Genomic DNA, 23,615 nt, shown 5'->3' with positions numbered 1-23,615 from the left:
GCAGTTTGCTATAAACCCTCTACTCAGCCAGGCTGCGGGCAGGAACGTTCTTGAGTCCCCTGCGACCTCTGCTTTTGTGTCTAACGTCAATAAGGCCGTGCTGCTTTCCTGATGCAGTGTCTCAAAAGTCTGTGATGGCTGGAGCAAGCAGTGGCTTTGATTTCAGGTGATGCGTGTCTGCACAGAAACCTAGCATCTGCCCATCGTCCAGCTTGGCTGCCCTTTAATAACAGATTTTAGAATCCATCACAACTTCCCACTTGGAATGCCTCCTTGGGAGCCTGTTCCAGCCTCAGCCCGGTCGGGGCAGCTCTCTGTGGTGTAACACTGATATACAGCTGCAGCCTCCAACCTCAGTGATCCCCGGCGTGGTCTAAGGTTATTCTTCCAGAACCCCACCCAGGGTGCAGGACCTAAGTCCTGTGACTTTCAACTGACCAACACTTTTGGTTTGTTTCCTAATAGTGGGCCTAGCTGTTTATGGAATCTTTGTTTTTCCTTAATGTCCCCTTCCAAAGTCTGTACTGTCTACTCAGGCACCAGCCTTTGATTTCTAGCATTTCCTCTGGAGTTTGGGCAAAGGGCTCACACTCTGTCTTCATGATCCACCACAGTGGTCTAGGTCCTATATTCGTCACCTACCTCTCCCTCTCTTTCCCATGGTCTTGAACAACTGGGATTCTGGGAGTGACATCTTTCCCCTGGGTACTAAGATCTAAGTCTCAAGGATGGTGCCAAAGAGGGCTGTTCTATTTTGTGTCATTCAGCAAGATATGGTTTGGGTCCATCCTATGCTGGGGGCAGTGGGAGGAACGGCATACACTGGGTCCAAGATGAGTTAGTACGTATGTTTCTCTATATCCACTGAAACTAACTTTACGTATTATAAGTTGGGTTTTTAAGGGGTTAGGTGTGTTCTTTCCCTTTCTCTTCCAGCTTGTGGTTTCTGTGAGAATATCAGAAGGGCAACATGCTCCCATCTGCTGACCAGTGAATGCCAGTAGAATTCTCACCCAGAAGCCCGTTGCTTCTTCCTTGGTAGAGATAAGGCAGTCGATTTCTCTGTGGATGTCAAAGGTAAGGCCCAGGACTCTCGATGACTTTGATCTTGAGAAATAGAGGAAGAGCAGGAGGTGGGGGAGATGGGGCAGTAAAGCAGATACAAAGGGGAAATTGTCACTGGGAGCAAGTCCTGGTGGGTACTGATTCTGGACCCGCAAATGCCTAAAATAAGGTATCATAATTTCTATTTTTCCCTAAGCATAATTGAGGTGTTGTTTGTTTTTGTTGTTGCTGCTTTTACCATTAAAATCTTCTAACCAAGCCATACCTTATAATCCCAGTTACTTAGGGGGCTGAGACAGAAGGCTCACAAATTCTACGTCTGCCTGGGCTACAGCAAGGGTTCAAGGCCAGTCTGGACAACTTAGTGAGACATGCTTCAAAACGAAAAATGACAGGTATAAAAGAAAAGGGAGCGGGAAAGACTACAGATATAGTTTAGCTGTGACTGCTTGCTTAATAATCAGGAAGCCCTGGGTCCAAATCGGAATGCTGAGGTGGGCATGATGGGGAGGGGGGGTGACAACAACAATGGTCAACGACACAAAAACAGGTACAGACACATGGACAGGACAGGGTGTCTCTTGATCAACTATGAACTTTACCATCCACTTGGTGTCTAAAACAATATAAATGTAGCCAAGGTTTTGGAATTTGCCTGTGGTCCCAGCACTCAGGAAGTGAAGATCGGGAGTTCAATGGTGTCTTTGGTCAAACAGTAATTTTGAGGCTAGTCTGGCTTACAGGGGACTGGACTCAGAACCAACAGAACCAACATAAATTAATTATTTCAGTCCAAAAGCAGGGTATCAACACAATCCTAACCTCTCCAGAAGGTGGGAAGGATGCTAGCTTTGGGCAGCTGTACCAGTGTTCCTCCATAGCTGGTTTCTTTATGCTTTTCCCTCTTGGTGTCTCTCCTTGGCTTCCCAATTCCTCCCTGCCCCCACTTTCTTGTAAAGATACCAGCCCCTGGGTTTGGTCCAACCTCTCAGTGCTGGGATTAGAGGTGTACATCACTGTGCCTGGTCACTACCTTGATTTTGCTCCTGTGTTCCTTTCTGCTGATTCGAGGCTAATAGTTTAGGGAGATAAGAGAAGTGTGAGAGGGGATGGAATAGAACAGTTGTTACTATTATTATCTTTAAATTTTATTTGTTTATACTATTCCTTCTCCTTTGTTACTAAAGTGAACTAGATTGTTATTAAACCATCATGAATTCCCTAGTTTTAATGTCTAAATGAAGTTTCTCATTTTATCCAGGAAAATACAAGGCACCTACTTTGTTACTTACTGAAACTTCTTGACTCTGCACTTTCTTAGGCATAGACATCAACCCTTGCTTCTCATAATGCAGAGAAAGCAATTCTGATTTACTGATGCAGGGAACAGTTGGTATTGTAATATGTGGCTGGATAAACACACACCCCTTCTGCTTCCTATCCTCCAGGTTTTAGCTGTTAGAGTCCCAAAGTTTGGATTGCAGAATCCTCACTAGAGCTCGGCCTTTATGTAACATTTTCAGTATCCTTGGCCTTGAATGGCAACTAAGTCTTTTAATCAAAAAAGGGCCTTGTTTACTTCAGTGGACTCTGCCCACCTTAGTGATCTGGAAGTTAACTAACCAGCCTGCTTCCCCCATCCCTGCCCCCAGAGGGCTTCCCTCCGCTGGTTGCCTGCCTGCTTTTACTTTCAAGATGAAAATAGTTCTTTTTCTGTTTTTCTAGAACATAGAATTCATTACCCCTGGATCCTTGCCAACAGCGTCCCTCTCATGTATTTTAAACTAAGATGAATGTTGCAGCGTGACCTGGTAGGCTTGCCCCACAATGGGATGTCGGGCAGGAACATACTGGGTATCTACAGGAGTGCTTTGCTTCGCCTTGGGAGGCCGGCAGGCAGAACGGGATTCTGGGAATCCGGGAGGGTTTCCTGGGTGGAGTCACCAGGGCTGGACTGGAGAAATCCCATTAAGTAAAATTTAGCTCAGCTTCCTGTTGCCCTCTGAAAATCTCTAGTGGTTTCTACCACAGAAAGCTTCCCTTTGGTCATTTGTGTAGAGATCGGACTCCAGTGACAGAAAAAAGTAAAGACTCTGTGTTTCCTTTCATTTTCATCTCCCGGCCTCATGCACCCGCTTTAACACGGTCTATGGTCTTATGAATCCTTCACTTGCCTGACTCTATTGACTGGCATGGGGGTCATTCCTTTACCCCTTAAGCTATTTCCTGGGGATATTTTAGTATATTTGTATCTAACCTAATCTAATGTGGAGGGAACTGAAGCTTCACTGCAGTTTGAACAGGGAGATCCCGTGCAGCCTCCATCTAGTTCCCCCATAGTACCATATTTCAAAACCACAGTACAACATGACAGCTGGGATACTGCCACCGATACAGTCAAGATTGATGGAAAGCTGGTCGTTACCAGGTCTCCCGTGTTGCTCTTGCAGAGCGGCACACCCTCCTCTCCAGCCTGACTCCTGTGTTATCTCTTGGCAATCACCGACCTCTTTTCCTTGTCTGTAATTTTATCATTTCAACAGTGCTGCATAATGCACGCAGGCGGTATGAAACCTCTCGGTCCCCTTTCCCCTCAGCACACATCCCTGGAGACTCGCAAAACACAGGAGCAGGTTGTTTCTGCTTACTGCTGAGTGATATCGGTGCTGTGGTGTACTAGTTTGTTTTACTATTCATTCACTGAAGGACATCTGGGTTGCCTCTAGTTTGGGTCTATTACAAATAAAGCTGCTAAAACATTTGCTATTGGCGTTTATAGGGATGTTGGTTTGTGTGTCTCTCGGGTAAGAGTGGAAGTGTAATTGGTGGGCCATATGGTACTTGTAAGTTTGTGTTTATTTATGTGTTGTGTTTGTTTGTTTTTGGTGCTGGAGGGTAAAACCAAGGCTGTGAGAATGCTAAACAGGAAGTAAACAACTCAAAATACCTTTAGGAAGTCCTTGAAATCCACTAAACCTTTATCCACTTACTAGAGGATATCCTAGGTCCTATTTGCTTGGCTTTATTGTATCTTAATTAAAAAATATTGTTACTTTTTGCTTAATTAGCATGGGGGTGGGGAATGCAGGTTTGACAACCTGTAGGTAGAGGTTGGATTGCAAGGATAAGGTTCTTACATTCCACCATGGAGGTCTCAGGGACTGAACTCTGGTCACTAGGTTTGATGACAAGTGTCCCCCCCCCCCATATGTCATCTTTTTGGCCTGCTTTATCTTTGTCGGAAGCCGCACATCAGTTTTCAGGAGAAGGACATTTTCCCGTTCTCACTACAATTAGGAGGGAGGCAGTTAGTGAATTGGATTTGCTAACTTGTCTTAGTAAACTTCCCTGGAGGATGAACTGTTTTCCGTCTTGGTGGGAACTGCTATAGAACATGGTCATCTGCAAAACAAGGCCTCTCTACAAACCCGACCCTGAGCATAAACTTACAGCCTCCACTTTGAGAAGTCCCTGCCAGCCTTTGATGTTGTCACTTTTTAATCTTAGCCATTCTATGGTGACATCTCACTGTGGTTTGGCTGTTGCTTGGTGACTAAAGATGCTGAGCGTCTTTCCGTGTGCCTTCTTGCCAGGCATGCAGTCTCCATGGGATGTGCTTTTCCTTAGTTTGTTCTAATTAGTTTGCTTTAATTACTCAGGTATATTCATATACATGTACATTTATATATAAATATATTACCACTATATCTATCTATCTATCTATCTATCTATCTATCTATCTACCTATTGATTATTATGTAAATGGTTTCCTATAAGCCTCCTTCACTACGTAGCAGAAGATGACCTTGATCTTCTGACCTTCCTGTGGAAACCTCCAAGTGCCGGGGTACAGGCACACGTCCTCCTACTCAGTAGTGCTGGGAAGAAAGCAGGGCCCCAAGCGTTTCCAGGAAGCGCTGTAGTAGCTGAGCCCACCATCAGCCTAGTGCTCTGTCCATGCTCACACGCTCTACGCAGGATTGTAGGTTTGTTGGACTCATGGCTCAGACGTGTGTTTCCCAATATTTAGTTTATATTTATATTCTCCTGTTTTCAGGAGCCTTTTGGTTTTGAGAGATTCAGTACATTAACAATTTTTCTTCCAGGGTTGTGGCGCACGCCTTTAATCTCAGCACAGTAAAGGCAGAGGCAGGAGGATCTCTGTGTTTGAGGCCAGCCTGATTTACAGAGTGAGTTCCAGGACAGCCAAGGCTACACAGAGAAACAAACAAACACCAGAAAACAAAACAAAAGGGTTGTGTTTTTGGTGTGGACTTTGGGAACCTTTTGCCTGGCTTACGAGCCTGAAGACATTCCGTTTTATTCCCAAGAGTCTGATGTCTTTACACTTTGCATATCAGTTCATTGCCACATACTCTTAATTAGCCATTAGGTGCCCCTTCACATCTCTGCCATCTTTAATAGGTCACAGCCGGTGGAGTTCTGTCTGTCCTTACGTTCCTTCTCAGAGAGCCACTGAGCTGCTATGAGTCAAGTGACTGATATCGAGTTGTGCACTCAGTTCCTGATGAGTGTGTGACTCTGACTAGGCAGTGAGTCAGCAGATGTCCTCAGGAACATGGCCTCTGGAGCCAGGCTGTCCTGGATCAAACCTGGTGCCACCTCAAAATAACTTTGCGATCTTTATAGCTCGTCATCTAATCCCGTTGAACCTTGCATCTTCACATCATTCACATTTTTATGAAAATAATAACACTTCACATGTTTTTCCCCCGAGAGGTAAACGTAGAAGAATGTGAACCGCTTAGCGCACTGTCTGGCAGACAGGTAGAAAGCAGTAACAGCTATGGGCACTTTTCTTCCTGTGAGCCCAGCTTCTCCCCTTCCCCATAGTGCTCTTTCTTCTTAAATTTTTGTTTTATTTATTTTTGTTATTTTTTGTGGGCGAGTGTTTTGCACGCACACCTGGGCATCACATGACTGCCGGGTGTCCAAGGAGGTGGTGAGCTTCCTCCGTCTGAGTCCTTTTCAACAACCCAACCCTCCGGCCCTCCTCTTTTCTTCTTTACCTCTTGGTACAAATCATCCTAGTTCTTCTATGAGACCGGTTAACGTCAGCGTTGGCTGGATCCCTACTTCACGTTTGTGTTACAGCTTTTATCACTCTCATCGCTTGCTACATGACCACGAGTCTCCTGTGGGCATGCTGTGCCCAGCCCTCTTCACGTGCTCTGTGCTCTGAAAATCCAACAGGTTTCTCACATACAGACACTGGGGGTCTACGAGCAACTAAAGTTTTTATTACGTTCTTACACATGGGTCTCGTTGGTTGTTTATTCACACATGTGAAGACATGAGTCTGTGTGTGTGTGTGTGTGTGTGTGTGTGTGTGTGTGTGTGTAGGTCAGAAGAAAGCTGTGAGTTCTCTCCTTCCACTGTCTGCGTCTTGGGGATTGAGCTCAGGCATGGCTGGCAGACATCTTTACTAGCTGTCTCATTCCTTCAACATGTTTCGTGAAAAGCAATGTGGTAAAATAGATCCCGCAAAACACCAGACACAATGCTGGGAACGGAGCTTAGCAGTCCAGCGTTTGCCTAGCATTTGGGAAGTTCATCAGCAAACAAACAAACAAACAAACCAACAACACCCCGCCCCAAAAAAACCAACCAAAACCCAACCAAGCAAAAAACACTTCACACCCCTACTTTTTTTCAGGACATTTAAAACTGGTAGGATATTTGAAAGGGAAAAAAGTGTGTGGTAGAAATAGTACTCATTTGTAAAAATAGGACAGATTCCATGTATATGGTGGAATATTATACCGTCAATACAGTTTTAAACAAAATCGTTCCACGGATTATATGGCGGTTAAGGCATTTCTCTATAAATAGGAAAAGTAACCTTGAAGCCCAACCAGTGGATAAATTAAGTTGTTAAAACATAGAATTACAATATGATTTCATTTGTTTAAATAAGCATCTGTATACGTAGCTATCTACACAAACACACATGACAGGAAAAGTATGCTGGGGTGGTAATTTCGGTAATAATCTTTCGGTTGGCAATGGTAATAGTCTTTCGGTAATAAGAGTAATAACAGGTTTTTTTATTTTTTTATTTTTGGTGACTTTAGCTTCTCTAGAGGCACAGTCATAGCTTCTCTAGGACACAGCATTTATTATTTTGACTGAGAAGACAAGAATGAGGGCTGGTAAGATGGCTCACAGGTCAAAGTGCACGGAGCCGGGTCTTCCTGGGTTCGATCCCTGGAACTCACATGGTGGAGAGAGAGAACCCACTCCCACAAGCTGTCCTCTGACCTTCACAGGCAAACCTGTCACACGCACTACCTGTCTCCCACACACAAGACAAAAGAAAAATAAATGTCAAAGGAAGTTTTTTTTTTTAAAGGAAAATTAAAATGAAGGCTCTAGTTCACTCTGAGTTCTTATTGTTTGTTGGTTTCCCTCGTTTTCGTCCATGTTTGCCAGGCTGGCCTCCTGCCTCGGCCTCTCAGATGATGGGGTTACAGGCATGCACCAGGACAATGAAGCTGAGCCTTTTTCTTACTCTAATTATTTGACTTCTTTGTGTGTCACTTTGATGATCTGAGTCAGAATGACAAGTAGAAAAAAGTAGAAACTCGGTTGCTGTGGCCTTTCTGTTTTTAAGTGTGATTTTCAGAACAATGTTTTACTTTTGTCAGGTGAGAGACTTAAAAATTGTCTCCTTTTGAAAGCACGTATTTGTCATACCAAACTAATGGGTGTCTTATGACATTTTTGTTCATGTAAATAGCATATTTTGATCATATCCACCCCTCACCCTCTTTTGTTCCAGCTCTTAGCTTCCCTGTGTGCTCAAATCATTCACCTTATACTTTTATGTTGTTGTTTTTTTTTTAAATCTGTGCTTTTGCATAATAAGAGAAAGCATGAAATATTTGTCTTTCTGTACCTGGTTTATTTTGATCAAAACTAAGGCAGGGCAGAAAGATGGGGATTCTATAGAGACATGAGAAAGGAAGTTACTCACCCCCAAATCTAGTTGAAGCCTCTAGCCAGATGAGACTAAGGATTCTAACACAAATAGTATTTGTTTCAGGTATTTCTCTCTGAAAACCTGCGATTTTCTGGGTATCTCAACAGAAACCCCTTTAAGGTCAAAGGACATGTCCTAGCTTGCTTGTGCAACCCTGGTGGCTCCTGGTTTTATCTTCCCAGATTATAATTCCACCCAGGGCACCTTAGGAGTCTCTCAGGAATCCAGGGCGAGAGCGCAGGGGCAGTCCCTTAGAAACCCACTGAACAGTCAAATGTCAAAGGCTTCCAAAGTTCTGCAGAGGTCACTGTGATGACACACGTGACTCTCCTTTGGGAAGCTTACACATTCTTTGTAAGTGCTGAGACATGTGTTAAAATGTCTTCAAAAACTCTCTAACTGCTTCCTGATGGCTACTCCTACAATTCTTTTCTCTGGCAAAGACAAGCACCTACCCTTACTTTAGTGGAGGGACCCCAAAGACTGCTGGTGGCAGTTCTCAGCTATGCCTCCTGCTGTATGGCCACAGATAACATGGGGTCTCCAATTCTATCCATTTTCTCACAAACAACATGGGTTTATTCTTTATGTCTATATGTTGTGTAATATAGACCTCAGGTCTTTTTGTTTATTGTTTAGTTTTCTCTTCCTTTCTTTCTTTCTCTCTTGTTTGTTTGTTTGTTTCTTTCTAGATAGGGTTTCCTCTGTGTACCCTGGTTGTCCTTGAATAAACAGTCTAATTGGAGCTTCACAAACATCACAAACACGGAGAAAAATGAAAGCCCAAAAATAAAGCTGAGACCTAAGGAGGCCTAGAGAAAACGAGTTGGGAAGAATGACCAAGCGTTTCATCACTACACTATACTGGGGTAAATTATACTGACTAAGAAAGACTGTAAAGGTAGAAGAAGGCCTAATCTCAGGTATGAGAGTTTGCAGAGGCTCTGAAGCAATGGAACTGAAGAAAAGTGAAACGACCTTAAACGGGGAAGCGTCTGGGCGAAGGATGAGCAAGATGAAGCAAGAGAAACACAAAGCCCCCACAGACTTTGCCAGGGTCTTTGGACTCTGCATTTAAGGTCACCAGTATAAGGAAAGCTGGTGTGGTGTCAGAACACCTGTTGTGTTGTCCCTTCCAGGCCAATCCCCTCCCCAGGTATGTAGTAAGGCTGTGTCTGAAAACAAACAACAACAACAACAACAACAACAAAAACAAACCATAAATGTAATCAGGCAAAGCAAATGCCAGTGGTTTTCTATGTAATGACCATTTATGATGATGATGAAACCCAGTGGATTTTGCTCTGGAAAGATCATGCTGATGTCTGAGTCAAGGCAGCGAGGCAGCTAGGGTGACTGCAATAGGGACAGAGGGAGGAAGCTCAGCTTGAATGTGACTTAATGGTAAGTCCAGCTCTGGTGTAGAGGAAGAGGTGCTGGAAAAACAGGCATCGGTGTTGACATGTTGGCCCATGTGTTTGACAGTGTCAAGGATGGAGGCTTTTTTTTATGTATTTGTTTTTATGCGTATGGCTGTTTGCCTGCATGTATGCACCATATGCATAGAGTGCCCGTGGAGGGTAGAGGGCATTGGATCCCACAAACTGGAGTTACAGACAGTTGTGAGCCATCATCTGCATACTAGGAACAGAACCCAGGGACAGCAAGTGTTCTTCACCACTGAGCCGCCTCTCCAGCCCAAGGGATAGAGGTTTTGTTTTGTTTGGATTTTGAGACAGGGTTTCAACTGTGTAGCCCTGTCCAGTCTGGAACTCACTTTGTAGATCCAGCTGGCCTCCAAGTTACACTGACTTAACTTTGCCTCCTAAATGCCGAGATTAAAGGTGTGTGTCCCCAAGGCTGGCCAGGTAGGACGGAGTTCTTTTTGAGAGGCCTCTACTGAAGCATAACTTCATCCTCAGTCAAACTACGAGGACAAACCAATCTAAAGCAGCGTTAGAATTTATTAAAAATGGAGAGTAAAGCACACTGGAGAGCTGAGTATGGAGTCCCCTTTGAGAGACTCACATCCCTGATCATAGGGTGATTACGGGTAGGTTTGGGTTTTCTGAATTTCATTGTTGAGCAGGTTTTTAAGGCGACTTTTCCCTTCTCTTTACTTCCTTTATCCATACTTGGGATGATAGAGTGGCTCCAGCAGGGTCTGGGGTAGGATTACAGTCAGATAAGAGAAAACCAGAACCATGACCAAAAGTCAGGGTTGCACAAGAGGATGAGGACATGTCGTCTCTACTGTAGGCGGAGCTTCTGCTAAGAGTCCTGGAAGCTGCAGTTTCATGGCTGGACTGGAGAACGGCCTTCAGCAAATGCTGCTCATTGTGTTGGAATCCTCCTGAATTCCAGCTGGCCTGAGCGATGTAGGCAAATCCAGGTCTTTTGTCGTTCTTTGTCTTACTGATAAAAAGAATTTAAGAATGAACTCAAACAGAAGCTCAGGGATCATTTTATTAGTGTTTAAAAGAAAAACCCCAGGACAAGCAAGCTGTAAACTTCAGCAGCTGCCCGGAGAAGGATGGAGGAGAGGGAGGAGAGAGGGCAAAAAGCTGTGTCACTAAAGCTGTCATGGAGGCCAGACACATGGCCGGTGAGCAGCCCCATGGCAGGAAGGCAAGTTTTAGAGAGTCGGGAACTCTAAATGTGGCGGGTGGGAAGCCCGGAATGTTAAAGAAAGTATGCTAGGAGATAGAAGTAAAGTTATGCTTTTCTGAATAATATGAATAATTCAGAACACTGGCCAGAGAGGACCCTTATGTGTGGTAAATAAGCTTTTGCACTAAAGTAGGGGCTGCTGATAAGGAAAGTGTAAGTATCTTATTAAAGGGCTAATTACTCCGTTTCTCTCTCTCCGTGGCTTAAGGTGAGCTGTCTTGTAGGGTGGTCCTCGGAATGAGCTGAACCAGCCCAACTGCAGTTCTATTCCCCCGTTCTGGAGTTTCTCTGCTCTCACCAGAGTCTTCAACTAGATTCCAAGGGAAAGAGTTCTTCTCCTCCTCTCTCCCCCGTGTTCCCATGTCCTTTTATCCTGCCTCAAATCTTCAGATGGGAGTATCACCAACTGAGAGGGAGAAGAGAGAGTCATGAAGTGGGAGGAAGATTAATCCTGTTTAGGGGAGGCTGAGCTTGGAGGTGGCGTTTAAGAAACTGCTGAAGATACAAAATGGATGTAGTGTTGCAGCCTTTAATCTGGGTGCTCAGGAGGCAGGGCAGGCAGATGTTTGTGAGTTCAAGGCCTGTCTGGCCTACATAGTGAGTTCTAGAACAAGAGCTACAATATAGACCTTTAAAAAAAACTTAAAGATTAAAAAAAACCAAATAAGGTATGAATTGAAGGTCACATATGATCCTGGGAGATCTCACTGAAAACGGGAAATGACTTAGGGTGAATCCTAAAGGAAACTAACATTTATGAGGATCAGAAAGAGAATAGGCTCAAACTTGGTCTGGGACAGAGTGTTTTTTGTGTGATGTAATTTACAACTCCTTCTGGGAAGCGATTAGCATTCTTGGTAAAGTGTGTGAACAGTTTTCTGACAGTGTTTAATAAGACCGAGATCTCCTTCTGGGAAGCAAGGGTTACCTGCTTGGCTGACTGACTAGCTTAATAATCTTCAACCAGATGTTATTTCCAGATGTTTTCTTTCCTTATCTTTCTTGTGTCCATTATAAACCTCGTCAGCCAAACTCCTTTTTTTCTTACAAAATATCTCAACTAAAATTACTCCTTCTTTTAGATTCTTTCCAAAAAGCCTCTTGTCATGTGAGGCTTGGGCAGAGAATCAGCAGGGAGAGGTAGGAAAGAAAACAAAAGAATGTCCGAGCCGGAGCCGGAGCCGTGACAGCCAGGTGACAACATTTCAAGAAAGAGGGGACGAACCAGTGAGATGGTTCAGCAGATAAAAGCACTTTCTGCCAAGTCAGGCCCCACGTGGTAAAGGAATGAACCAACTTCAGCACATTGTCCTCTGACCTCTACGTGCCTGCTGTGGCGCATGCACACTCTCTCTGGAAAAGAATAAATAAGTAAATAGTAAAAAAATAATTTCTAAGAACTCCATATTATAGACAGCAAAATTAAATCTAAAAAAGATAGGAATGAGCATGAACGAACAACAGTGTCAAATTTGGTGAGGTCCAACAACCTAAGGATACAGACTTGTTCCAGCCTTTACCTAGAAGAATGTTGTATTGGCTGGTTGTGTGCCAACTTAACACAAGCTAGGATGAGCGGAGAAGAAGGAGCTTCAGTTGAGGAAATGCCGCCATGAAATCCAGCTATAAGGCATTTTCTCAATTCGTGATCCGTGGAGGCGGGCTCAGCCTATTTTTGCGCCTGTTTCTATAAGGCAGGCTGAGCGAGCTAGGGGAAAGCGAGTCAGTAAGTAGTACCTCTCCATGGCCTCTGTATCTGCTCCCGCCCTGTTTGGGTTCCTGTCCTGACTTCCTTGGATGACGAACAGCAATATGGAAGTGTAAGCCGAATAAACCTTGTCCTCACCGACTTGTTTTTTCTCTCATGGTGTTTTGTCGGCAGCAGTAGTAACCCTAACTGAGCTCAGTCTTATCTGTCTGTGGTTGAGTCTCTTTTTGGGTCTTTCTCTTTGTGGCCGACCCACTGGTCTTTCAAAAAGTGCAGGTATACGCAGAACTTTGCAGTCGTTCTGCTCCATTTTGTACTCAGGTGTATCGGGAAGAAGGCGGTCGGCCACGCCCGGCGGGGTAGGTAGTGTTAGAGGGTGAGAAGGCAGGCTGGGAGGGGCTAGAGAGCAAGGGGGTGGGCGGGTGGATGCGGTGGTGTGTGGGTAGGTCAGCTCCTCCCACCGTGGTTAGAAAGGAGCCTGCTGGGAAGATCCCCTCCCTTTAGGTTCTTGGACTCCGAAGACATTCGTGTCTTGTCCAGTGGTCTTGGTTCTCTGAGGGAACTCGGGGCTCTGCTCAAAGTGCTGAGGTAGGTGGTACACCTTTGAGATGGGTCTTGGGGAGAAGGGGGACGTTGGCTTGGGAAAGTGAGAGGCTTCGGGATGGTTGAGGTAGGGGATAATATCCTGGAACCAGTGAACGTAAATCTCAATCAGTCCGCACTGGTCCGTGATTCCCTTCCCGCCCTTCCTGTTCCCGTCCCTTTGCGTCCACCATTTTGAGACCTGGTCTTTGGTGACCCAAGCTGGAGGAAAAAGCATTGAAGTTGAGATGAATTGGAACTTTGATGCCCCTGAGTATTGGGATGGCAGGTGTGAATTTACGGCACTGATGTGTGCTGTGCGATGGAGTTGGGGCGGGTAGGCAAGCACTCTACCAACTACGCTACCCCAACCCCGCCCCACGATTCTCCAGCTCTGCTTCCAGACCAGATTCAGCCATCTTGGAATTATTCCAAAAGAGTCGTCAGGAAAATCATAGAACTTTGCGGCTTATTCTGCTGTGTCTAGCTAGACCTGTATTCTTAATTCTTTCTAATTATGTCATCTATTCACTACCACAACCTGTTAATACCTACCGTAACTCTGAACCTAGGGTCTGCCGCCGCCCAGTTCTCCCACCCAATACCATCCCCCCTATATTTTCTGTGTATCTTGGATATGTAGCGGTCTAAGTTGGTGTCCTGTGGGGACCTTTCGGTAGAAGAATGGATCTTGTAAGAGCCTGGTTTACTTGTCTCATTTAGAAGTCAATATCTTTCGAACATGGGCAGGAATTTGAACTCTGAAAGTTCTGGGCGTCTTCCCCCAAGATGGCTCCAGGAAGCAAGCAAGCTCACGCGCTCCACCCCCCCCTCCATTGCTCTCCCCTCCCCCTCCCCCTCCCGCCTCTCGCTCTTAGACACGCACACACATACACCTCTTCCCAGAAAATATGAGTGAATTGTGGGACCATTGAGCATTGTTATACCAAGATTTGGGATCTTTTGCTTCATTGATACTCAAGCGGGTGGAGCTAGCTACCCTTACAGCTTTTCATTATCTCCCAACTCCCGGCTAGCTCTTCTTCAGGAAAAGGGAAACCTGTATTGTTTTCCTCATTTAATAATGAAGCGGGCTTAGATTATTAAGGTATAATGTGGAAGAAAAGGAGAAAATAGAGGTCTCCGGTAACGACATAAACGAGATGTCGTGGGTGACTACTCCAAAGGATCCCAGGAGGCTCCGTGGGATCCTGGCTTGTGGGAAGAGGGACCCACTACCTGGAGACCTCTCTGCTTGGGCCCGGCTTTTCCCTGTGTGCACCCTTGCAGTGACCCAGCATCTGGGGCCTCCCCGTGTCCCCTTCAGGGACGGGGAGGAACTGGTCATGTTGGAGCAGCTGGCCACGCCTTTTTCTAGGCTGGTTTGCCTGATCTCTCTCAACTGTGGCCCACTTCCGCACCGGACCGCCTTCATCTCTAACCTGGTAACTGCGCCCCCCCCCCCCGCAACCCATCCCCGCCTCAAGTCTCAGAGTTCAGGAAGAATTAATGTTTGTCTGAGTGTTGTGGTATAGTCCTGTAATTTCAGCTTCTGTAGAGGCCGAGGCAGGACTGTAAATTAAGCGTAGATCGGCCTGGACTTAATGCGACCCTGTTTCAAAAGCAAATGTAAAAACAGAGCTAATAATGTAGTTCAGAGGTAGAATGCTTGCTTGTTTAGCGTAGGCAAGGCCCCAGGTTCTATTTCGAGTAAGGTTGGGGTTGGTCACGAATAAAGTTGGGTTTGGTGAGTGAATATGAGACCGCCATTTTCCTCTGGGAGTGGCCCAACCGGTTGGGAAAGCACTCGGAGCATGAGGGGAGGGGACAGGAATTACGCAATCAGTTCATTCTGTATAGCCCAGTCTGGCCTCCCAACTCAAGATTCCGGTGCTTCAACTTCTCAAGGGCTAGAATATACTATCAGCCGGAGTTTCACAAAGTGATTTTTTGAACCACCACTGGGTTAGAATTACCGGGAGGTTTCTGACCATATAGGTCATTGGATTTTACTTTCTAAATCCTCAGGTCTGAGTGAGTTCAACAGGAATGGGTTTCTAGGGAGTCTTCACTGCTGCGGCCCCTGGGGTTGGTTAGAGATTATCTTTTTAACTATGACTTTTCTAGTATTTGGATACGGCTGGATTGAAGGCTAGAGGTTCTGGAAGTCTTAAAGGTAGTTAAAAAATAGGCCGATAGTTGAGTTTGATGATAAAAATGCCAGACATATTTCTACAAGCTGATGAGGGCCAGGGAGTGTGAAGTGTCCAGCAGAGAACGGCACAAACAGAAGTGGTCAAAGACTGGAAGATAATCAAGACCGCATGAAAAAACCCTGCACAGACATGAATACTGTAGGCGAAAAGGATGGCTAGAAGATGCAGTGTTTGACTTCATTCCAATTTCAGGAAAATGGCGGGGGAAAACTGAAATGTGGCAGTGTTTATGAAAGTTATGTCTATGATCGGATGCTTATTTCTTTCATGTTTCTGAAGTTTCAAAGTCCTACGATATTTATAGATAATAGATGCATTTTTATTATTATTTTTTTTTATTTTAAAGCTCCTCAGTCTTGGACATTTCCATCGGGCTGGATTAAGTTACTCACGTCTTCTCCCATTTCAGACTTATTTCTCTTTGACACATTATATGGAAACTATGAAGCACTGCAGAATTAAAGCAGCTAAACCACAACAGAGTTGGCAAAAGACAACAGAGAAAAGAACCTAGTTGGGTGGGGAGGGGGGAGAAATTGTAGTGGGTACTAATACCGACATAAGTGTCCTGGGTGGGTATTAGAGTTATTAGTCATTCCATGGATTGAAAACTGTCACCACCTATGTGAAGGGGTCATAGGCTGTTTGGGAATAGTGACCTCATCTTCTAGGCTAGCTAGGGAACTCTAGTCCACTCTCTTAAGCTACCTACTATCTCTCCTAGGTAATAGGACCTAAAGATGCTTCTTGATGTGTTAAGAATTCTATACACTCATCCTGCTGTGAAATGGAGCCCTCCTCCATGTGATATAATCCAAATAAAGTGAACCTTGGCAGTCACACAGTGCTCACAATTACTCTTAAAAATCCCTTTGATAATACAATTTATTTAGGATACAAATCAAATTTAAATTAAAAAAATAACTGTTTGATAGATTTCAATCATTCTAAGACTGACCTTTAGGGAGAAAAATCTGTGTGTCCCGTACATTACACATACATCCATATTGACTGGCAGGAGTTGCCAGTCATGCTTCCTCTCCCATCTCCCCAAGGAAGGACATACAGGGCTCCTTTCATTTTAGATACAAGCAGTGCTTTCCTCTTGGGAGTATGAGAAATTGAACTCAGGGCCTCGTGAGTGTCAGGCACATGCTCTGTCACCAAGCTGTATCATTCCGAAATAGGAACAATTTATCCTTTTAATTCTTTATATGAAGAGAAACGCACAAACAACATAACCCAGTGAGTGTTCAGAGGATCAATTAGGTATGGTTTTTACACCACAAATACAAACGAATACAAATATCCAACTTTTTATTTTGTTGAAAACCCATTAATATGGAAGAACATGACCGAACTATGCTTGACCAAGAGGGATACGGCATTGTCATTACCGCGTAGAAACAGATCTGCCAGGAAAGAGGAGCGTCTTGGGGTTTCTACCACACCACTTTGCAACAGTTTTCTTGAACACCCTTCCATCTCTGATAACACAGTGGGAAATAACAGAATGTTCCAGAGACTAGGAAATGGTGACCTGGATGATTCGGCAAGGGGAGAGTGACAGAGAGGAATGAGAGTTACTTTTTCCTCATTGTCAGTTTCGCACTTACACACTTAACCTCAACTGTGCTGTCTGTGTTGAGGGGCAAACTGTGGCATTGCCCTTCCCAGATCAGAAGGTAATTGGTCATGGGAAAGCTTCATTTGTGGGATGATAGTAAAAGATGTCTATTATTTTAAGAAATGCTGACTCTGATCATGAATGACCAAATGTTTCTTGTTCCTGGTGATTGCAGTAGTACTCCATTTCTTCAAAGAACTGTCACTTCTGTAAGTTTGTGAACAGCAGGTAAATTCTGCATGGGTGGTGGAGCATAGCTCTAACCCCAGGACTGGGGAAGCAGAGGCAGGTGGATCTCTGAGTTTCAGGTCAGCCATGGCTACTTAGTGAGACCTTAGCTCACTAAGTAGTAAAGAGAACAGTCAAATCATCAACTGTAAATGAGGAAGGAGACTTTTTGATGTCATCTTTCCTATAATTGCAGGGGAGAAAACAGGGTTCAAAGAATTTAGTCCTGAGTCCTAGAGTAGCTGTGGCAGGGAAGGGGGGGGGGATCTTCCTGCTTCTAGTCAAGGGCTAGCATAAGGAACAGCCTCAGTCGAGTATCTTAGCCTACTCTCAAACTCTTGATCCTTCTAACCCTCTCTCCCAAATCCTGGGTTTGAAGATGTGTGCCAGTACACCTTTCTTCCTTCTTTCCTTCTCCCCTTCTTCTCCCCTTCTTCTCCCCTTCTCCCCTTCTTCTCCCCTTCTCCTCCCCTTCTTCCCTTCTCCCCTTCTTCTCCCCTTCTCCCCTTCTTTTCCCCTCCCCCCTCCCTCCCTCCCTTCCTTCCTTCCTTCCTTCCTTCCTTCCTTCCTTCCTTCCTTCCTTCCTTCCTTCCTTCCTTCTGTGTGTTCTTGGGGATCAAATCCTGGCCTTCCTGCTTGCTAGGCAAACCCTCCAGCTACAATCTCCAGCCCCTGACCAATATTCTTTTTTTTTTTTTTTTTGAATTCTTTTTTTTTCGGAGCTGGGGACCAACCCAGGGCCTTGCGCTTCCTAGGCAAGCGCTCTACCACTGAGCCAAATCCCCAACCCTGACCAATATTCTTTAAAACAAACAAACAAAACCCAACCAGTTAATTCTCCATCTATTATATCCCAAGTGCAGTTTCTCCTCTCTCCTCTCTTCCCAGTCCTTCTCCCCTGAGTCCCTCTCTCCCTTAGATCCACTCTTCCTGTTTCCCTTCAGAAAAGAGCAGGCCTCCCAGGGATCTCAACCAAACAGAGCATGACAAGCTATAGTAAGACTAGGCACATGACCTCATCTCAAGGCTGGATGAGGCAACAGGTAAAAGAGTAAGAGACAGTCCCCGGCTCCCACTGTTAGGAGTCCCACAGGAACACGGAGCTACACATCCACAATGTATATGCAGAGTACCTATTGGCCAATATCCTAATCTGTGTCAGAATTGGGAGGATGCCCCGAGGGTCAAAGCCTCTGTATTGTGGGGAGAGTGTGTGGCATTTTGCATTTCTTTTGTGCTCTACTAATTTAACATACTTTGCTTTTTATTACCGGATGTTTTAGGCAACAGACTAGTCAGGAAAACAAACAGGCATGCAAAATAGTGGTTTTACTTTATTTTAAACATATCCTTGGATTTATTTATCTTATGTGTATGGTGTGAGGGTTCCTTGGAGGTCAGGTGATGATGTTGGATTCCCTGGAACTGGAGTTCCAGATGGTGGTGAACTACCATGTGACTGACGGGAACAACCCCAGTCTTTGGCAGCATCAAGTGTTTGTAATGTTGGGCCATCTCTCCAGGCCCCCAAAAAGAGGACTTTTAAAAAAGTACTTATTTATTTAAGATAGGATGGATAAAGGCTGGCTGGAAGTTAGAATGGGTGCAATCAGTTTGTCACAGAAAGATGAATGAGATGGCAGTGTGGTTGGAGACACATCATCCCTTCTGAAAGCCTGCTCTTGAATTCTCATTGGGTTCCCTTCTCTCTCTCTCTCTCTCTCTCTCTCTCTCTCTCTCTCTCTCTCTCTCTCTCTCTCTCTTCCTCTCCCTCTCGTCCCTCCTCTTTCTCATGAATGTGTGCGCACGTGGGTGTGGGGGTGTGTGGGTGTGTGGGTATGGGTGCACGAACTGTAAGCCACACAGAACTAGTAAGGGTTCTAGTCCTCATTTGGTAGTGCCTCACCTGTTCTGAGCAGGACTGAGTGAGCACAGTAGAAATCCTGCTTGCCAAGGAGTGTCTTTATGCCAGGGAGTCTTTATGCTCCTTATTAAGGAAATGGAGAGGGGAAAAAGCACATACATTTAGGATTGCTGCTGTTTTGCTTTGTTTCCTGAAAAATGATTGAAAGGCACAGTTAGGTTTATGCTCCCATTTATCAGACTGGGGTTCTAGATAGATGTCTGTGAATCAAACCTGTTTTATACAGAATTATGGATGATTGCAATGCACAATCTTGTCTTTTGGGTTCAATATCTGATTTTGTAATTAATAATCATTGTTCTTATTTTCTAAATGGGAGTTTTAATGTGTATTTCCCCCCTTTGGATGTTGAATGTGATATACAACAGAGTCCTTGAGGACTCTATGAACATAATTATTCTCCATATAAAAGTTAGTTTTTAGTATGTGAAAAACCAACAATCACTCATTTTTTTACACATATGTATCAACATGAGTCTCTGGTGATTGCTTTTATACTAGTCTAAAGTTCGAATTTTAGCATTAGTCCCAGTTCTATGTGGAAGGAGAAAAATATCCAGTTCTGACCAGAACGCTCTGTAATATAAAAGTTTATAGAAGAAGTCTGTTTTTTAGTGGATTAATGCTAATTTGCTGTGAGTTCAATACAAATTAGGTAAAGCTGGGGTTCCCCCTCCCAGAATTGGATTGTTTGTGCTAAAAACTGTCATTCGAATTCGCAACTCCTTCAAAACTGTTACTACAAAAACAAATTATTTTCTTATTCAGCCTAAAAACAAAAACATTTCTCCCAAACTATACGCTTTAATATCCACGTTTTTAATCGACCTGATTTAAAGCTAATTTGCAAGAAATGCATTTCTGCATGTCTCCTGGAGTTGGAACTGGGACAGCAGTTTTGGAGGGGGTGATTTCATAAACCCTTTTCCTCCTAGGAGACACCTTGAGGGCTCCCGAGGTGGGTGCAAGGAGAGAGCCCCTTTAGCTGCAGTCAGGACCCCAAGAGTTAACGGGAGCGAGCCCCTACCAGCGGCTCCCCGCCCCACTGTCCCCACCCTCTCCTTTTGGCTGGGGATTAAAGTGCTCCCCCCTGTGGCAGCAGTGACCCAGAAATGAGTCTGCGTCCCCGCGCTTCCTCTGCCGCCAGCCGCACGCCCTACCGGGAGGGCCTGGGCGCGCCGGGCCGGCCGAGCGCGCGGGCGACAGCAGGGGCCCGCCCGGCTTCCCGCGCGGCCTCGGTGGCCCGGACTCATGCGGCGCGGCGTGCAGCCCGCGGAGGCCCAGCCCGTGCGCAGCAGGTACGCGGGGGCGGAGGCGCGGGGCGCGCGGGTCGGGGTGCGCGTCTCAGGCCGCAGCCGCGGCGGCTGCAGGACGAGCCGAGAGACTCAGCCATATTTGATGGTTTTGTTGCTTCGCTCGGGAGTTCTCGGGAGTAATGTAATGCCGAAGGTCGCTGCCTAGTGGAAATAATATAGTACGTCATTAATATGGCGCCAAAAGATTGGGCTGTGGATCTGTAGCGCGGAGGGAGGAGGCGGCCGCCCGCGCCGCGGCACTATCCCACCAGCAACTTGGGCATCGCCGGGTGGGGGCCGGCGACGAGGCCGGGATGGCCGCGGAGCCCGAGAATTGATCGGTGTCGGATCAGTAAGTTCTATTCCGATTATTATTTTCAATCGGAGGAGGGCGAAGGCTTAGAGATTTTCCTTTTAAATGTACGAAGAACATGAGGTTTTTCAGGTGATTCATCCAACGTTTTCAGCAGCAGAAACCCAGTTTATACATTAAAAAAAAAAAAAAAAGCCAAAGTGCCTTAGGCTGCATGAAAGTGGAAAGAAAGCATAGTAGCTAGCAACTTGGTAGACAGATGGCAATGGCAGAGCGCAGGTTCGCGTACATACATGTTTCCAGAGTGTTTGACAGTGTGTGTGGGGAAGGAGGCTGTGAGGGTATGTTTTTCCAAACATAGGTGTGAGGGTGGTACATCTGTGTGAAGTGGCCGCAGCCCTGGTTCTTGTCACCGCGTCACCACATGTCCAACATATTCATTGCATCAATTCAAGGGCAGTGAGAAGGGGATGAAGGGACAGCTTGGCAATTAGATTTTTCTAGAATGGGTTTCCAATGATGAGACCTTTTACTTCCAGCGAGACTGCTTGTAAAGTGTAAGACTTCATTGGTGAAATTGGGAAGGACTTCATCAGTAGAGCAAAGTACCTATTAATCATGAACTTAAAACGGACTGCAGATTGCAACCTTTGGCACCATCTGCAAATTGTGGGGGTGGGGTCTCTGGGTCTCCTGGCTCCCCTTGTAGCACATGCACACGCGGTGTGCACCCCGGGACTGCAAGTTGCAAAACCTTCCCGTGCACGTGTCTGGTGCCTGTGAGTGTGTTTGCGAGTTGGGTGCTGTTGTTCGGTAGCCAGTAGGCTTTCCGGGTCGGCTCGGCTTAGGCTTGCAAATGCGGGAGAGGGATGGAATGTGGAATGTTGACCGGAGAACCGAATCCTTTCGGAACGGTCCCATTTGCTGGAGAAATTCGATACCTTCCACCTCCTACCCGCCCCCCCAACCCCCCTCCCGCCCGCCTTCGGGCAGGAGGCGGGGCTGAGGACGCCGCTGCTGCTCAAAGTGGCGGAGCGCGGCGGCGGGAGGCAGGTGCACAGCACCGCCGGTGGGGGTGCCTCAACTTCCGCGGGCGTTTAAATAGCAGCCGGGCTCCCCTCCCACCGGTAATAGGTGACCTGGCGCTCGCGGGCGGCGGGGGAAGGGACTGGGTACGCCGGGGCACGAGCCTACGCGGCACGTGGGCAGGTGCTGGTTGGCCCCGGGGCCAACTTTTGCAGCCCGCCCTCCCCGTGCAGGCGAGAGGCGGCGGGCGCAGAGACGGGGCCGGGCGGCGGCCCCAAGGCGGCTCCTTGTCGCTGCCCGAGCGTCGCCTAACGGTCCCAGGCGCTCGGGGTCCGCGCGGGGGTGGCCCGGCCCCGTCCCCACGCCGGAGTCCCGCACAAAGCCCGCGGCGCGGGGTGGCCGCCGCCCGTCGCCGTCCCTGTTCCCGCGTCGCGGCGGCCGCAGGCGTTTGTTTGTTGCTTGCGCGCCGCCCTGCGCGCCGGATGGCTTCCTGTGACAGAGGTGATCCACAGTTTCCAGAACTGTCTGGGGGCGGGAGCGCGAGCCGAGCCCGCCGCGTTGCTCCACCGTCGCTCTGCTGCTCACCGGGCCCGCGGGGAGGCCGGGAGGGACGGCGTAGCCGTTTGCAGCGGCGCAAGTGGCGTGCGGACGCGAGGGAGCGTTTGATTTGCAACTGGGGCCGAGCGGATTGGTGCAGCTGGTGGCGGCGGGCGGGAGCGGCGGCGGGGGGTGGCCACTTTCAAACACCGAGGGCGGCGGCGCGGGCGCGGGGCCGGCTGCGCCGCGGGGAGGCGGTGTCATCCCCGCACCGGGGCCGGAGTTACTTTCCCCTCCTCCCGCGCTGTTGTTCCTGTCGCCTCCGGAGGAGCGGGAGCGCGAGGGGGCGGCGCCGCGCCGCGCCGGGCCCTGCGCCTGGCGGGCGGGAGGGCGGCCGGGATGCCCGCGGTCCGCGGCCCCACCCCGGGTCTCCAGCCTATTTCCCCACCCCACCCGGCCTTCCTCAGCCGGGATTCTAGCCCTGCACCCCTTTTATTGGAGGTTCCTTTCTCTCCCATCCCCCACGTTTCCCCCACTTTACAACCCCTAGAGCTTCCTTCTGCTAGCCTCCTTCCTCACTTCCGACCCCCCAATCCTAGGTCAAGGGCCTCCCATTCCGACTTCTTATTCCCTGGCTCCGGGTCCCCTGCACACCCGACACCCTCACTCTGACCGCCTCTGCGGCCCACGGCTTTCGGGCTCCGCATCCCCGCTTCTGGCTCGGGCTTCACACCCGGGCTCCCCCTTCTGGGCGCGCGGGGGCGGCCGCACTCTCCGCGCTGGTGAATTGCTGTGAGCAAACAACAACAAAAAAGCGGGCGATTTAAATGTGCCTTCGAAACCGGTTAGAGCTCGTCATCTCTAGGAGACCCATTTAAAGCAGCTTTTGGTGGCTTGCTTTCTAGAAACATGGTGGCGAAGGTTTTCCGCCCTTTGTTGACCCGGGCCTGTGGGGAATTTAAAATTTCCTTTTGTGAAATGTTTAGGTTTGCCAACGGAGCTTAGCTTTTAGGAAAGTGAAGAGGACCTGAGGTCCTCATTCCCGGGAAAGTTTGTGGGGTTCTTCTTCAAAGAGCTTTCTTAGATGGAGTTCTCTTTTTTAGAATACTCACTGTTTGTTGCTTAAGGCTGCTTAATACCTTCTTTCAAAGCTAATGAACTCGTTTTAAGACAGAGTAATTTTCCTGAAAGTGATTCATTGGTGGTTAGACCACACTAGTTAAGTCCATAGAATGGACTACCTGAAGAAAGGAAGGGTTCACCGGACCTAACTCAGTTCACACTGAGGATTTGTAGATAGCAGTCGTTTGCATCTGTAGTTAAGGTGACCTCTGTACAATTCGAAAATTGTCTTTCTTACCACAAAGATTTTAGTTCCATTTACTATAACTTTTTTACATGTTTAAAAACCTTCATTACAT

General features: G+C 46.9%; 1 protein-coding gene across 4 annotated transcripts in view; it reads left to right on the top strand.

Moving 5' to 3' along the window:
• The first annotated feature begins 20,175 nt into the window (after nt 1-20,175).
• Nucleotides 20,176-23,615, top strand: part of Jade1 (jade family PHD finger 1) — a 53,948-nt gene continuing 50,508 nt past the window's right edge. Inside the window, exon 1 of one of the 4 annotated variants that reach the window (XM_032898457.1) lies at nt 20,176-20,321. Coding sequence is in view for 1 of the 4 variants with exons in the window: in XM_032898454.1 (XP_032754345.1) it covers nt 22,140-22,158 (19 nt within the window). In the remaining 3 variants the exon portion in view is untranslated. Of the gene's footprint in view, nt 20,322-20,398; nt 20,671-21,663; nt 21,759-21,964; nt 22,159-23,615 lie in introns of those variants that run through there. The other 3 variants (XM_032898455.1, XM_032898456.1, XM_032898454.1) reach the window with 3 other exon arrangements.

This window comes from Rattus rattus, chromosome 3, assembly GCF_011064425.1.
Source record: "Rattus rattus isolate New Zealand chromosome 3, Rrattus_CSIRO_v1, whole genome shotgun sequence".
Classification (NCBI taxonomy): domain Eukaryota; kingdom Metazoa; phylum Chordata; class Mammalia; order Rodentia; family Muridae; genus Rattus; species Rattus rattus.
The sequence above is the reverse complement of the archived record's forward strand: the minus strand, read 5'-3'. Positions and strand labels throughout refer to the sequence as shown.